Source organism: Carassius auratus, chromosome 49, assembly GCF_003368295.1.
Source record: "Carassius auratus strain Wakin chromosome 49, ASM336829v1, whole genome shotgun sequence".
NCBI lineage: Eukaryota > Metazoa > Chordata > Actinopteri > Cypriniformes > Cyprinidae > Carassius > Carassius auratus.
In genome coordinates, this window is record NC_039291.1 from 12,529,195 (window position 1) to 12,542,940 (window position 13,746).

The 13,746-nt window shown below is 36.8% G+C and overlaps 3 protein-coding genes across 5 annotated transcripts; all 3 read left to right on the forward strand.

Moving 5' to 3' along the window:
* Positions 1–793: 793 nt before the first annotated feature.
* Positions 794–4,505, forward strand: abhd10b (abhydrolase domain containing 10, depalmitoylase b). The gene is made up of 5 exons (XM_026238087.1): positions 794–937; positions 1,294–1,477; positions 1,899–2,010; positions 3,560–3,697; positions 3,806–4,505. Exons 1-5 carry the CDS (start codon positions 844–846, stop codon positions 4,145–4,147), a joined length of 870 nt encoding a protein of 289 aa, XP_026093872.1. The 5' UTR covers positions 794–843; the 3' UTR covers positions 4,148–4,505.
* A 2,586-nt stretch (positions 4,506–7,091) lies between these two features.
* LOC113066254 (transgelin-3-like) lies at positions 7,092–10,531 on the forward strand. Of its 3 annotated transcripts, none has more exons than XM_026238091.1 (6): positions 7,092–7,133; positions 7,934–8,203; positions 8,764–8,991; positions 9,083–9,257; positions 9,504–9,606; positions 9,732–10,531. In XM_026238091.1, the coding sequence occupies exons 3-6, from the start codon at positions 8,812–8,814 to the stop codon at positions 9,871–9,873; spliced, it is 600 nt and encodes a 199-aa protein (XP_026093876.1). In that variant the 5' UTR covers positions 7,092–7,133; positions 7,934–8,203; positions 8,764–8,811; the 3' UTR covers positions 9,874–10,531. The 3 variants fall into 3 exon arrangements, with proteins under 3 accessions (XP_026093876.1, XP_026093875.1, XP_026093877.1); XM_026238090.1 differs by having other exon boundaries at positions 8,774–8,991; XM_026238092.1 differs by having other exon boundaries at positions 8,774–8,991; positions 9,125–9,257.
* A 1,007-nt stretch (positions 10,532–11,538) lies between these two features.
* On the forward strand, positions 11,539–13,301 carry LOC113066256 (pulmonary surfactant-associated protein D-like). Its single transcript, XM_026238093.1, has 3 exons — positions 11,539–11,832; positions 12,077–12,130; positions 12,248–13,301. The coding sequence occupies exons 1-3, from the start codon at positions 11,749–11,751 to the stop codon at positions 12,461–12,463; spliced, it is 354 nt and encodes a 117-aa protein (XP_026093878.1). The 5' UTR covers positions 11,539–11,748; the 3' UTR covers positions 12,464–13,301.
* The last annotated feature ends 445 nt before the right edge of the window (positions 13,302–13,746 follow it).

The window sequence follows — 13,746 nt, forward strand, 5'->3', positions numbered from 1 at the left end:
TGTTGTCCCACAGAGCTATGGAGGTTCAATTTATATATATATATATATATATATATATATAATTATTATTATTATTATTATTATTATTATTATAAATAACTAATATATTATATAATGAATATATATAATTGTAATTATTTGTAATTGTAATATTTTTATGTAATGCAATAAAATATATTTTAAGAAACCTATATACACTTTTATGTTCTACTGTATTTAAAGTGATTTGTAACTGAAATAATTTGGACATCTTCAGAGTAGACAGAGGCACTTTGATGGGACAATGAGGAACCAGTGTTGAGCATTCTAGGATGTGCTGATAGGATAAAATACTGTACCTGTTAAAGCTTCACTAACATCCATCACTACAGTAACATGAGTGTGTATGTGTAAATTCTGATTATAGAAAATGTCTTTCCTAACACTGTTTTATGCATGTATTTGAAACATTCAGTATCAATTATTTCATTTATAAATGTATATATTTTCTGAACCACTTTCTCTGACATGTTTCAAATGTGAGATATAAAGTAAAAAAACACTACAATGTGTGACACACTAAAACAACCATCCACTCAATTATTTGTCTATACGCCATTTTCCCCTTCCTTTTTCATCAGCTCATAACATTGTTGTTCTACACACCTCCCATTTAATTGAGATTTACAGGCCCGAAAAAAAGCCATAACAATTTAAGAAAAAAAAGTGAAGTGGGAATTTAAATGTGTAATTTGCAGTATATTTGGCAACAATGTAACTCGAGCAATGGAGGATCTCATTGCCATTGTTAACATGGCAACCCATGTGCTCTCGCGATATTTCCGCAGTGGGTGGTGAGACAGCATGGCAGCGACGGTGTTAGCGCATTGTTGGAGAGGACTTTTTCAGAGCTCGGGCAATGGAGCTGTCAGCACTATCAAGTCGAAGATTTTCGAGGGTCAGTACAAGTTAACTTATAAAACGCTGCATTTAGATAACAAAAATGGAAGCCCCGCTTGTTAAAAACTAGGCAAATGAAGGGGGTGTGGCATGAAAACGCCTGAGGGGAGTGGGATTCTCTGCATAACTCTGCACTTTATCTCCAAAACTCTTTTATACCTTTAAAACTAATGGGTTTAAAACTGCCATCACAGGAATAAATTACACTTCTAAATGTATATTAAAATAGACAACTTTTCTTTTAAAATATATTTATGTATAATGTTTTTAATGTATTTTTAAAGTCTTTTGAACACTAGTAAAATAATTGCAGAACTATAAACTCTGAAGCCCTGTTGATGTGTTTATTTGCAGGAGTTAGACAGAAATCTACGGTACAGTACATATCAAGACCAGATCATCCAAAGCTGGCCTATCAGAGAGTGAAAGGAAAGAGTCCTGGTGTAGTGTTCCTGCCTGGATATGGCTCCAACATGAGCGGAGAGAAGGCAGAGGCCCTGGGGGAGTTCTGCAGGTCACTAGGTCATGCCTACCTGAGGTCTGTGTCTGTTAATCATTCACATATATGTGCACTGGGGATCAGATGTCGGAGTATCTTATCTAAATGTATCTTGTTTACATTTACTCAATGTAAATAATGTAAAAAGGAACTGAAATTGAGAAAAAAGTAATAAATTAATGTTATGCTATCAAAGGATTTGAGATTCTGTGTTATCTAGGCCACTAATCCATTATGCAAATTTGTGACATTTCATGTGACTTTTTGTATAGCTGTTCAGATTTTCTTTCTTTGAAACAAAATAGTCACTTTGGATAATGAATGTGATCATCAAGTTTTACGTAAATTTTAATTAAGAACTTCGACTGCTTGGCCCAGATTTAATTTTTTTCGGCAATTAAATAAGGTCCCACCAGTGTGTGTTGAAATGCTCTAGGTGAAAGTTTATGTGGATTTACAGGTTCGATTACTCCGGTCATGGAGCCTCTGAGGGTGTTTTTTCAGAAGGCACCATTGGAACATGGAAAAAAGATGTCCTGTTCATGTTAGATGAACTCGCTGAAGGTCCCCAGGTAAGACTAAAAAGACTAAACCAGCAGGAGAAGTGCCAGCGTATGTGTTTTTAGAAGAATTTATAAAAATGAAAAGGACTTCTATAACTGAAATACAGCTGTTATTTCTCATTTTTGAATAAATATGTTCAGTGTTTTCCCTTAAAGGCATAGTTCACCTCAAAAGGAAGATTCATCCTCATGTCAATCCAAACCTCAAATTTTCTTTTCTGAGAGAACTATCCTTTTAATTCTTAAAGAGCCAGTAAGATGAAAATTCTAAGCTTCCTATCACTGTTTATAAGTCCTGTACAATAGGTTTAAATCCATCCAAGGTTAAAAAACATTGTCATTTTGTCAAAATATCATTTTAAAATTACCTCAATTCTCAGAGATCCCCAAACGGTTCGCGCGAAACTGTTCAAAAGATCCAGTTTCCTTAAATCCTTGCGGTAGCATACTGTGTTCTGATTGGTCAACTAGTGTTGATTGGTTGTTCCGCACACAACTTCATGGTAAACAATGCGTTAGCATCTTTTTGGGGTGAATTATGTTTTATTCCTCTCACGCGAAGCAAACAGTAAAATAAAAAACTTGAACAGTCTCGCTGCTTTTTCTTCTGTGTGGGCGTATTCAAGCCGCGCGCTTCAGTTTGAATCTGAATTGCGCGTTCAGCGCGGGCGTGGTCACATTAGATATAATGAAGGGAGACGTGAAAAACGGACATCGCGTTGTTTTCATATGGATTACTTTATCAAAGAATATCTGATAGTAGCACTTGTTACACTTCATTTTAATTATGTGTTTGTAAATGAAGATCAGCACAGACAAAGGCTGCAGACAGCACACATACTGATAAGACGCTCGGGAGAAAACAGACACATAACTCCATAATCATACTTCGCGTTGTGATTCGGAGATGCTTGTTGGTCTTAATAAAGTTGGTAACGAACCCTCTTTTATGGCCAAACGCTTTGAAAATCCCGCCTTGTACTCACCGAGATTAGAAAAGCAGTCATCAGTGAAATGTTGTGAACACAACAAAAGGCATTTGTTGTACTGCTCTGTTATTGTGGTAAAAATGAATTTAAGCCATTGGTTCTTCTGATCTTCATTCTTTGGCAGTGAAAATAAAACAAACTTGCCTTTACAATTAAAAACACACTGTCTCCTCGACATGATGCTATCACACCAACCAGAGCGTCTGTGTGTGTGTGTTTAAGGTCAGAGTTCTGTTTCTCCCAAGACGGTAGGCGGGGATTATTATGCAAAATGTTCCTAGTGACGTACATAGAGATGGGCAAAAGATTTGAAATCTATAACGACTCGTTTCAGCGATTCAGAGTCGACTCCTTACTTTAGAAGCCAATAACTTTATAAATCGTGTACTTTTTAATTACTTTGCACATTGTTTACACTGATGGACAGCTACATCATACACTGTAATACAGGTAATTTTTGATTTCTCATCTGTGTGGCTCTTTAATGAATTTTAAAGAGTGAACACTAGAGGTCACTAATATTTTAAATATGGCACTGAACACTGGTTTTGACGAATGTTTTCTCCTAGATTCTTGTTGGCTCCAGTATGGGTGGCTGGCTGATGCTTTTGGCTGCTATAGCTCGCCCGGAGAAGACAAAAGCCTTGGTGGGCATTTCCACAGCAGCGGATCATTTTGTTACAGCCTTTAAGACACTTCCTATAGAGGTGAGATGCAGCTGAAGTAGTTTGACATGCTTTAGTGTTCATTAATGTCTCAAATGTTCAAGAATTGATATTCAAAAATCAAACTGAGAGTTCACGTATGTCATTTAGGTGAGAAAAGAGTGTGAGGACAAGGGTGTATGGACAATCCCCACGAAAAGTAACGAGGAGGGCATGTACACCGTGAGTATGGACTTCCTGCATGAGGCAGAGAACCATTGTATCCTACAGAGCCCCATCCCTATCACCTGTCCTATACGTCTCATTCACGGCCTGAAAGACGAAGACGTGCCATGGCACATCTCCATGCAAGTGGCTGAGCGTGTGCTGAGCCCCGACGTGGATGTCATTCTGCGGCGCCATGGTCAGCACCGCATGGCTGAGAAAGATGACATCAAGCTCATTGTCTACACCATCGATGACCTCATAGACAAGCTTACCACCATGGTGTGAAGCAACGTTTGGGATGGGTTTACCAAGCAACCAGCCTTAAGACCCTCTCCCACTTTCTTTGCCAGACACCCGCTTCCTGTTTTGTGCAAGACAAGAATGATGAAAAAGGTGAACTGTGGGAGGACAAAGTATTTTCTGTTCATGTCTTTTACTTGTTTACCACAATGCTGTGTCATTAAACCTTTTAGGTAAAGCTGCTGTTCGTCTAGCAAAAGGTTTGTCTAGATCTCTGTGCCTTTTTATCATATTTCACACTGTTTTATGGCAATAAAGCCTATATATCAATATGCAGTATTTTGATATAATTAAACACTGTACTCCTTAAAGGAATATTCCAATAAATTCAATGTTAAGCTCAGTTGACAGCAATGATTATTAATCATATTCACACCGCTTTCATGGAATTTCATACCTGCTCACCAAATTTACTCCCAGAACAGATGTTTGAGGGGAAGCATTGAAAAGAAATTACAAAAACGTAAATTTGAATCTTCTTTAAATCATTTGAGCTGTAAAACTGTAAAGCTGATAACGTCATTTTATTGCCATTTTTGAGTTTTAGGGTTTATGGCATTTGTGTTGTAGGTCATGGATATAACAAATATCAAAATTTGTTATATCCATGTTTGTTATATCCTTTACAAATTTTTATTTTTCCCCATTCCTTGCAATACTAAACTTGTTGCTTATCTTGTGGACATAATGTTGAAAACAATTCCAAATTGAGCTCATTCATTTGCTTTTTTTTTTAATGCACTTTTACACTTTTGTTGTAATCAACATTAGACCACGGTCCTGTACCATGAAGCTGGATTAGGTGGCTAGCCAGCTATGTTTCAGCTTAGTTTCCGCCAACCCTGGGTTTTAGGTACTATGAAAGTAGCTCGGCTTTAATCGGTGTTCGTTGCCATGGTATCTTACGCTGCACGGCTAACCTGCTCCGGGGCAGGTTATGTTCTGGATTCAAGATCTCAAACTGAAGCTGAACCAATCAGATGTGAGAGAAGTGACACATGTCTGACACAAAGTCACTCCAGTTTATCATGCTCCAAATTAAAGGTCACTTATGCTTAAAAGAAAAAAAAAAATAGAAGTCTGGCTTTAATGATGATAACTGAGTCATTTTATGATTTATTTAATTATTGTGATTCATATTATTATTTATCTCTTACACACAAGCAATTTTAGTTTAACAGTTATTATAAATTATTTTAAATAAATATTAATGTATACAGATCATGTTATATAAATAAGCTGTAGTATCAAAAGATTGCACTATTTTAAAAATTACAAATCTGAACTTACATGTTCAAGTCTCTATCACTATATATTTTCAAATGTATAAACTAAGTTAACAAGTTCCACTTGTGACTACACTGATGGAGCATGATTTATTTTATTAGTCCTCCTTCATTTTTCATATGACATTTAAATTTGTCGTATTCTTCAATCTCTTAACCTTTAGCAAAACCTTTAACCTGTAGTTTTGAATCTCGCTGGGTCTCTCATGAGAAGTAATAAATCAAACTAACTTTGTGTTGCAAGGCTCGTGATTGGCTGTTAGCCAGTGATGTCACACATTCATGTGCACGCGCTTCACAAACTCAGGATCAAAGCCTGAATTTACAGAAAAAGTTGATGAACAGCATCATGGTACCAACAAAGCCGGATTGGAGAGGTTTGGTTTTGTCAACTCAAAACTAATCCTGTAACTCTGAATTTGTTCAGCTACCATCATGGTACAGGCCCCACAAACACTATAGACTGAGTTTGTGCTGAACTGTTTATAGTATAAGGTATAAGGAATTATCTGTGTGTACACTATTGCATTAGACCTCCTGAACATCCCACTAAGCATGTTATATCAAAGCTGACCTTTCAGTTCTCTCCTGTCCTATGCATTCTCTATTTGTTTGGAGGACTGTGCCACTGCTCCAGAAAAAGCTTGGTTGTTTCTTTTTTTACTTTATTTTTATTTTTTGACATGACTAGATGCAAATAACAATGTGAATACACCATTCAGGTCTCATTTAAATGACAGTAATTGCTAAATAGAAGCACTTGCTAGTATTATATAAGCTGCCTTATATTTTGGTGTTTAGCCTACACTTCCAAATTACTATAACGTACAATGTAATTCAATGGAATGTCTTAATTACATAAGATTTCAATTCCTCAGTTAACTCGCTTAGGTCTTAAGGGGAAATGTTTTTTTGTTTTTTAGTTGTAAAAGTAGCTTTAAGCCATGCTTAAAGATTTCAGTAATTATTTAGCAGTAGATTACTTATTTTTACTGTTTATCACGTGCTGCTCTCTTTTTTTTCTTTCTCTCTGCAAAATTTGTATGCATTAGTAGTGCATCTTAATCTAATTGGAAATAGTCTTGGTTATTTAGCCTACTACTGAGAGGACAAAAGCTGAAGAAAATGCGTTTTTTTTTTTTTATCTGTCATACATACATTTTTTTATTTTTTTTAGATAACGAGTTGAACCCAAGTAAAGCTTATTGGAATATAGTCTGCTTCTGTTCAGTAGTGTCTATTTTGTGTCATTCTGTCTTTCCATTCCCGACGTTCAGAATTACACTTCCGAAAATGATCAGCTCATGAATGTTAATTAAGTCACTCCGAGGCATGGCCGCGGGAAGTGGGGGTGCTGCAGCACCCCCTAGTGACGAGAGGGAGATAAAAAAAATGTAGGCCTATTAAAATATTTTGCACAATTTATAAATTCCCTATGAATATTTTAGAAAATTATTTTGAAACACGTAGGCTATTACGTATATTTTGGATTTTAATTTAATATTTTGAGGCCTAATCAACACAGGTTCGGAAGTTACGTTGTCAACGTCAGGCAGGCAGGTTTGGTCGCCGAGTAACGAGGTTTCCCGCTCGTTCCATGCAGAATACATCCATCTTTATATAAAACAGCGCACCTCGACATTTGGACACCTGTAACCAGGGCACCCCGCCTGCATGTAACTCAGGTAAGAGCATGGTGCTGCCGCGCTTGTAACATTTATTTTTTGGCAACAAGTGTGGGATCAGCTTTGACTAGCCAAGCAATTGTTAGTAGTACACTATAGTATTTTTGTAAGGTGGTGGGGATGGAGATGGAGAGTATTATTTCGTTCGTCTGTTATTTGCGTAATGGTTGAGGAGAACTGTTAAATAACGTTTAAATAGTCGGAGATTATTTCCTTGTGGTTTGTGTAAAAAGGTTGGAGATGGAGACAGAAAGCTTTATACTGTGCGTGAGTTCTTTGCGTAATGGATGTGGAGAACTGTTCAATAAACAAATTGCTTAAATAGTCAGTGATTAATTCCTTGTGGTGTGCGTAAAAAAGATTTTGGAGTTAATAGAGTTGCGTGTGACATAAACGTGCAGTGACTCAAGCCAGCTGACCAAATCGATTGCATTGTTTTAGCGTTATTGTGAAGTTTGATTAATATTATATTTTGTTGTAATATTATTTGTTGTATATAAATATGTTGCATGTATGTATAGGCTATCTGAAATTGTAATGAAAGTAATTATTTCGTTTTCTTTCGATTATTAAACTATTATTTCTGATTCTGCTTCTGCTTCAGATTAATTAATCTATATAAGGCATTGCGCATATCTGAGAACTGATGTCTGTGTGTTTCAGACCCTGTTCACTGAAGTGTATATGACAATAAAGTAGTAAATCTCAATGTTTTTATTTTTAAAATGTATTTTAAATAGGCCTATAGGTTCATAGGTTTTTTTTTTTTTTTTTCAAAAAAAAAAAAAAAAAATTCACAGCACCCCCTGTTCAAAATTACTTCCCGCGGCCCTGCTCCGAGGCTACATTGGTAACTTTCCACCAGCGTCCGTCTACGTAAGCTAATTAATATTCATAAACCAAGCCTTTCCGACCAGTAGCCCCTCACTGCAGAACACAAGCCGGACAGTGCGCTCGGAGCCACGCCCCTCCCCCACCGCATGGATGTTTCTGTCCAGCATCTCTGAGCGCTGACCACAGGAGGGATTTGACCTCGCTGCACAGGAGGACGACACGCACATCTGCTTGCAGTAAGTGAATCTTTATCCTTGACTAAACGATTTGTATGATGATAACGCAAGTAGTATTAAATAATTTTCAGTAGGCTAACTGTTTGAATGTAGTAGTTTTAAACTAATTTTGGCTAAATATGCACGTGCTATTTCTTTTTGCGTCTGCACTCTCAGTTTGATTATAAAGAAATGTAGAATGACTCCTAGATTATTATTAATATTGTATGTTAAAAATTGGTTTAGATTTTAAGATATTTAGTTTTTTCTTTAAAGTCACGCATGGGAACAGAAGCATGGACCACACCCCGGTCAATATTACCCCATGTGTTCATATATACAAATTTAGATATGGTAGACTGTATCATGATACAGTAATATTAAATTCATATTTACAATACGTTCATTGTTATGTGAATTAATATTTATAATAAGTTATAAACAATGAATGTAACCCCCAACCAACCCCCACACCACCAAAATACAAAACAAAACCGTAACAATAGCTAAAGGGAAAATTATAAAGCCTTATTTTTGTCTTCCCTTTGTAGTACAGATTGAGCTAGTGTGTAAATTTGTAGTTGTTTTTAGATATACTTAGTAAAGACCTAGAATTATTCAACCTGACCATGGCAAACCGAGGACCCAGTTATGGACTGAGCCGCGAGGTGCAGGAGAAGATCGAGCAGAAGTATGACCCAGAGCTGGAGTCTCGACTGGTGGACTGGATTGTCACTCAGTGTGGAGGAAATCTAGAGAAACCCCAGCCGGGGAAGCAAAACTTTCAGAACTGGCTAGTGGATGGCACTGTGAGTGAATATCAGTTTGAAAATATCATACCAACATGATTCCATTCACCTTTTATTTATCTTTGTCTCCCCAATTCGTCTGTGTCTACAGATACTCTGTAGACTCATTAACAGTTTGTATCCGTGTGGAAAGGAGCCTATAAAGAAGATCCCAGAGACTCCGGTGGCCTTTAAGCAGATGGAAAAGATCTCCCAGTTCCTGCAGGCAGCTGAAGCTTACGGAGTAATAACCACAGACATTTTTCAGACAGTGGACTTGTGGGAAGGTACAGTAAAATTAGCTTGTATATAAGCTCTATAGCAGTACTTCATGGACTTCTGTATCAGCATGGTGCTAGTAAAAGCAAACCACTGTAGAAAATGAATATAGGAGTTTGAATTGTTTTAAAAGATTGCTTTAAATCAGCCAGGCTTTGTGTACTTCAATACATCATCCTAGAAAGCATTGCAAGTTGCGTTGCTGGTTTGTAGCCAAAGTCGCTTCAGTGCTTGTTGGTTCCCTTGGTTAAAAGGAAAAGACATGGCAGCCGTCCAGAGAACTCTAATGGCCCTGGGTAGCGTCGCTCTCACAAAAGACGATGGACATTACCGAGGTAACCGGGACTGGTTTCACAGGTGAGCAGGACAAGTCCTATAAAGATTACCGACAGACTAATTCATAGTGGGGCGTTAAGTCCTGTCTATTTGGACTTGTGAATGGACTTTGTTGTGTCTCAACTCTTTTTGATCTCGTGTGACAGGAAATCTCAAGGCAACCGGCGAGAGTTTTCTGAGGAGCAGTTGCGACAGGGTCAGAATCTGATTGGCTTACAGATGGGCAGTAACCGTGGGGCATCTCAGGCTGGCATGACTGGTTACGGCATGCATCGGCAGATCATGTAAAACTATACTAGTGCCCAGCAACTTGCCTAAAACACCCAGAAGACCTTAAACCCCCTCCTTCCAGCCCTCACCATGCAGTGTTCTTGGACGGTGCATCTATTCGATGAAGAAGAACAGTCTTAGTAAAGTAAAAAACTGAAGTATAGAGGTTTTAAGATAATAGAGCATGCCAGATATATCTATTTTAAGTTTGGTTTGCTCAGCTTGTGATAATATTAATTTATTTATTTGTAAATGTATGCAAAGTGATAGTAATTCTTATAGTTTTATCCAAGAAAGTCAAAACAACTGCCTTATTCTCTATGAATGAACAGTGTGTTGATATACCAAATTACAGACAACTATAATTACAGACAGCAACTATAACAGTCTACTAGTTTACATAGTGTTTGAATGTGCAAGTGAAGGACAAAGTTTGCCCTTCCAGATACTTTATTGCACCTGTTGTTATTGTGAATGGTTCCTTTGCTGTTTTAATAGCAAAAATTAGAACGTATAGGATGTCAATGCACATACCTACCAGAAAGACTGTATGCAGATTAATAATATTTTCATTTGTTTTATCGTTTTTGTGTGTGAATATTCCATGTCCGTTTCAAAATAATCTTGATTTTGGTGACCATGTTTGATGTAAATGTTTAATAAATTGGTACCTTAAGTGTTGTTGTTTTTTTCTAGTAAAATAAAATGCAATACTGCATGAAGTATGAAGAATATTTTAATACACTTTGTAGAGTTTTCAGGAGACTTTTTTTGCTGCAGCGTTCTTTAATTGCTTATTTAGTCCTTTATAGGTTAAAAATGTTCTTGATGTTATATTATGTGATGGATCTAGTTTTTAAAAACGTTAGAACATGGTTCAGTTGTGATCACATTGGCATTATTAGGGTATATGGTCAATAGTGCAGCGATTCATAAAGCACCGTTTACACAGAAGATACTTTCAATCTATATATATTGACCTATATGTATGGTCTTAAATTATTATTTAATTAAGCAATATATAATCGCAATATTTTAATTTCAAATTCCTATTCCAAAGGCTTTTCTCTTATTAGTGTGGCACATTGAAGTTATAGGAGCTCCTAAATGGCTGTAGAAACCTTTTAGCTCTAATTGAAACTTTGTTTAATAAGAAGGGAAGGAAGGCAGACATGACGTATTTCAAAAGCTTAAAGCCAAATGGATTCATAAGGTCAAGCGATGGGATGTGTTGGACTGCATTTGCAGTGTCACTGAAGTGGAAATTTAATCAAGATAGAGTAACACCCATAAGGAGCTATACATGGACCCATATGCATTAAGCAATGAATTGCATGATGCTCTTTAGACTGACTTTATGGCTGTTCAGTAACATTTCTAAACCAACCAAATCAAATATAGCAAATTAAAGCACAAGATGCTCGGGTCACATAACATCCCAAAGCCTTCAAGGAAGTGAATGACTGACTTTCATGAGGGTTTGTTCAGTTTAATATTAGCTTTACTCCACAATGTAATGAATATAAATGGGTTTTATTAGCAAAACTCTATGTTATCATGGATTGGGCAACACCATGTTTCAGGTTGATTATTATCTAAACTAAAATACAAAAAGGAATTTCAATAGAGGACACAGGTGATGTGTAACATATTTGGCTAAAATAAGTAACCTAAACAATAACATTCTGACCAATGGAATAGCAGGTTTGCAATATGACAAAAAACTGTTTGTGCACATTAAGTTTTCTCAAACACAGAGACTGTTCGTGGTCACCAGGTGCTGAAGTACTTGAAGGACCATGCTCTTTCCCACACAGATCTGTATGCTTTTTCTAATTGTATTGGTCAACGTTGCAGAGTAGGGTGTTTCTGGAAAAAATACCGGCTGTGTGTATGGTCACCCCGGGATCCCTGGAGACCCAGGACACAATGGAATGCCAGGACATGATGGCAGAGATGTGGCCAAAGGAGATGGAGGTAAGAATGAAAACAAACCGCTTGACAATATAGTTAATCAGTAACCTTTAGCTAAGTGATGAGGTCAGATAGGTACACAAATTAAACAATATTGTAAAAAAAAAATGCAGTACCATTTGACATTTAGCTTTTAAAGTTTAAGCTTGTTTTTTTTTTTTCAGATTAATAGTATTTTGACCTTATTGCATGCAATGTAAGTGTTTTATACAATACATATAAAAACAACTGTTTATGCTTTCTGAAGGTAATATGGGAACATGCGGCACAGCTGGTAAAGATAGACCAAAAGGATAACCTGGTAAATATTAATTTCATCGCCTTTTTTCTAGATCCATAACGAGAAGAAATTAAAAAATAATGTAGTTTATAATTGGATGCTATTCACTTATGAAGAATTGTATTTGACTATCATCAGGTTGGTGCTTTTTCAGGCGTTCCTGACATAGCCAGTGCAAAGGGGAAGAGTGGAGACAATGGAGAAAGGGGTTTACCTGGTAATATGGGGCCCCAAGGCTTACCAGGGCTACTGGATTTAAAAGGTCGGAAGGGAGAACTAGCTTTGCCAGGACTACAGGGCATCAAAGGGGATGATTTTTCACCTACCATATCACTGTGTACTCTCGCAATGTAAAAGTGGTCCTGATGAAGAATGGTCAGTGAGTGATCTACATTATGGACAGTAAAGTGGTCAGGACCAGGTGGCAGGAGGAGCAGTCCTAGAAAGGGAAACTGAAGACAAAGCGTGGTTGCAAGTGGCCGATAAATGGCTATTTAATGGGTTATATGCAGATGAAGATGACAACACTGCTTTTTCTGGCTTTCCCCTCTGCTGTGTATGGGAATTTCACGGTGCAAAATCAAGCTTTGAAAAAAAAAAATTCACTAAATGGTGTCATCATAATTTTCTGTAAAATATAATTCATTGTTTAGGCTTCTTAACATCACTATAACTAGGCTGAGATTCCTGTAGCTTAATGTCAGCATGAAATAGCAGCTGAGATTGTTTTCCTCCCATGTGGAGTGTTGTATGGATAATGCATTTTTTGTAGGCCAAAACACAAAAACTAGGTAGCATTTTAGCACTTCAGGTTCCATTATCTTGTTAATGGGAAAAAAGCTAAAAGGGATCCTGTTATTCTATAGCATAAAATGCATCAGTAATAATCAAAGACTATAGAATACTTCAAGCTATGTGAAGCTTAAAGCTATGCTAAAAATGGTCCAATCTCCATAAAACTTTTCATGCTTGTTTAGAATCACCTGTTGCATGTGCTGACCTAATTACGTTTCGTTTAGGATTTGTAATTTTTTGGGGTATATTTAGTCATGTCCCTTATCTAAACGACACTGTTATAGCTACCTAAAAGGGCAAAGTTCAACATTATTCACCTAGAGAGTACAGAGAATTGTACTGTAGTGTTTCTTTTCTTTTTCTTTTTTCTTTTTTAAGATTTAGTAAAAGCCCTAGGACTAGTCCTCAAAGTAGGTTTTTTACATATTCTCTATTATTTAACAAATGATTTGTTTGACAGCAGTAGTTCTAGGGGCAAGTCCTGTAGAGTACAACTTTCCTAAACACACCTGATTGGAAGTTTCAAATATACCAAGTAAGAGCTTGATTAGCTGGTTCAGGTGTTGTTGTTCAGGGTTGGAGCAAAACTCTGCAGGACACCTGCTCTCCATGGATGAATTCGGTGACCCCTTTTGTAGATAGACTACTACTATCCCTCCAAGTTTCAAGGCTCCACAACTGCCCGATCAGTTTTAGCTGGAGACTGCTGATCCTTGGCCATTCTAATTATTACAACCGGTTTTCACTGTGCTTGAACCCCTAAAAAAAATAATTTAAATAAACTAAAAAAAGACGGAGCTTAGAGGTTGCGAGGGCGACATAAAATTATATTTTAAAAAAAT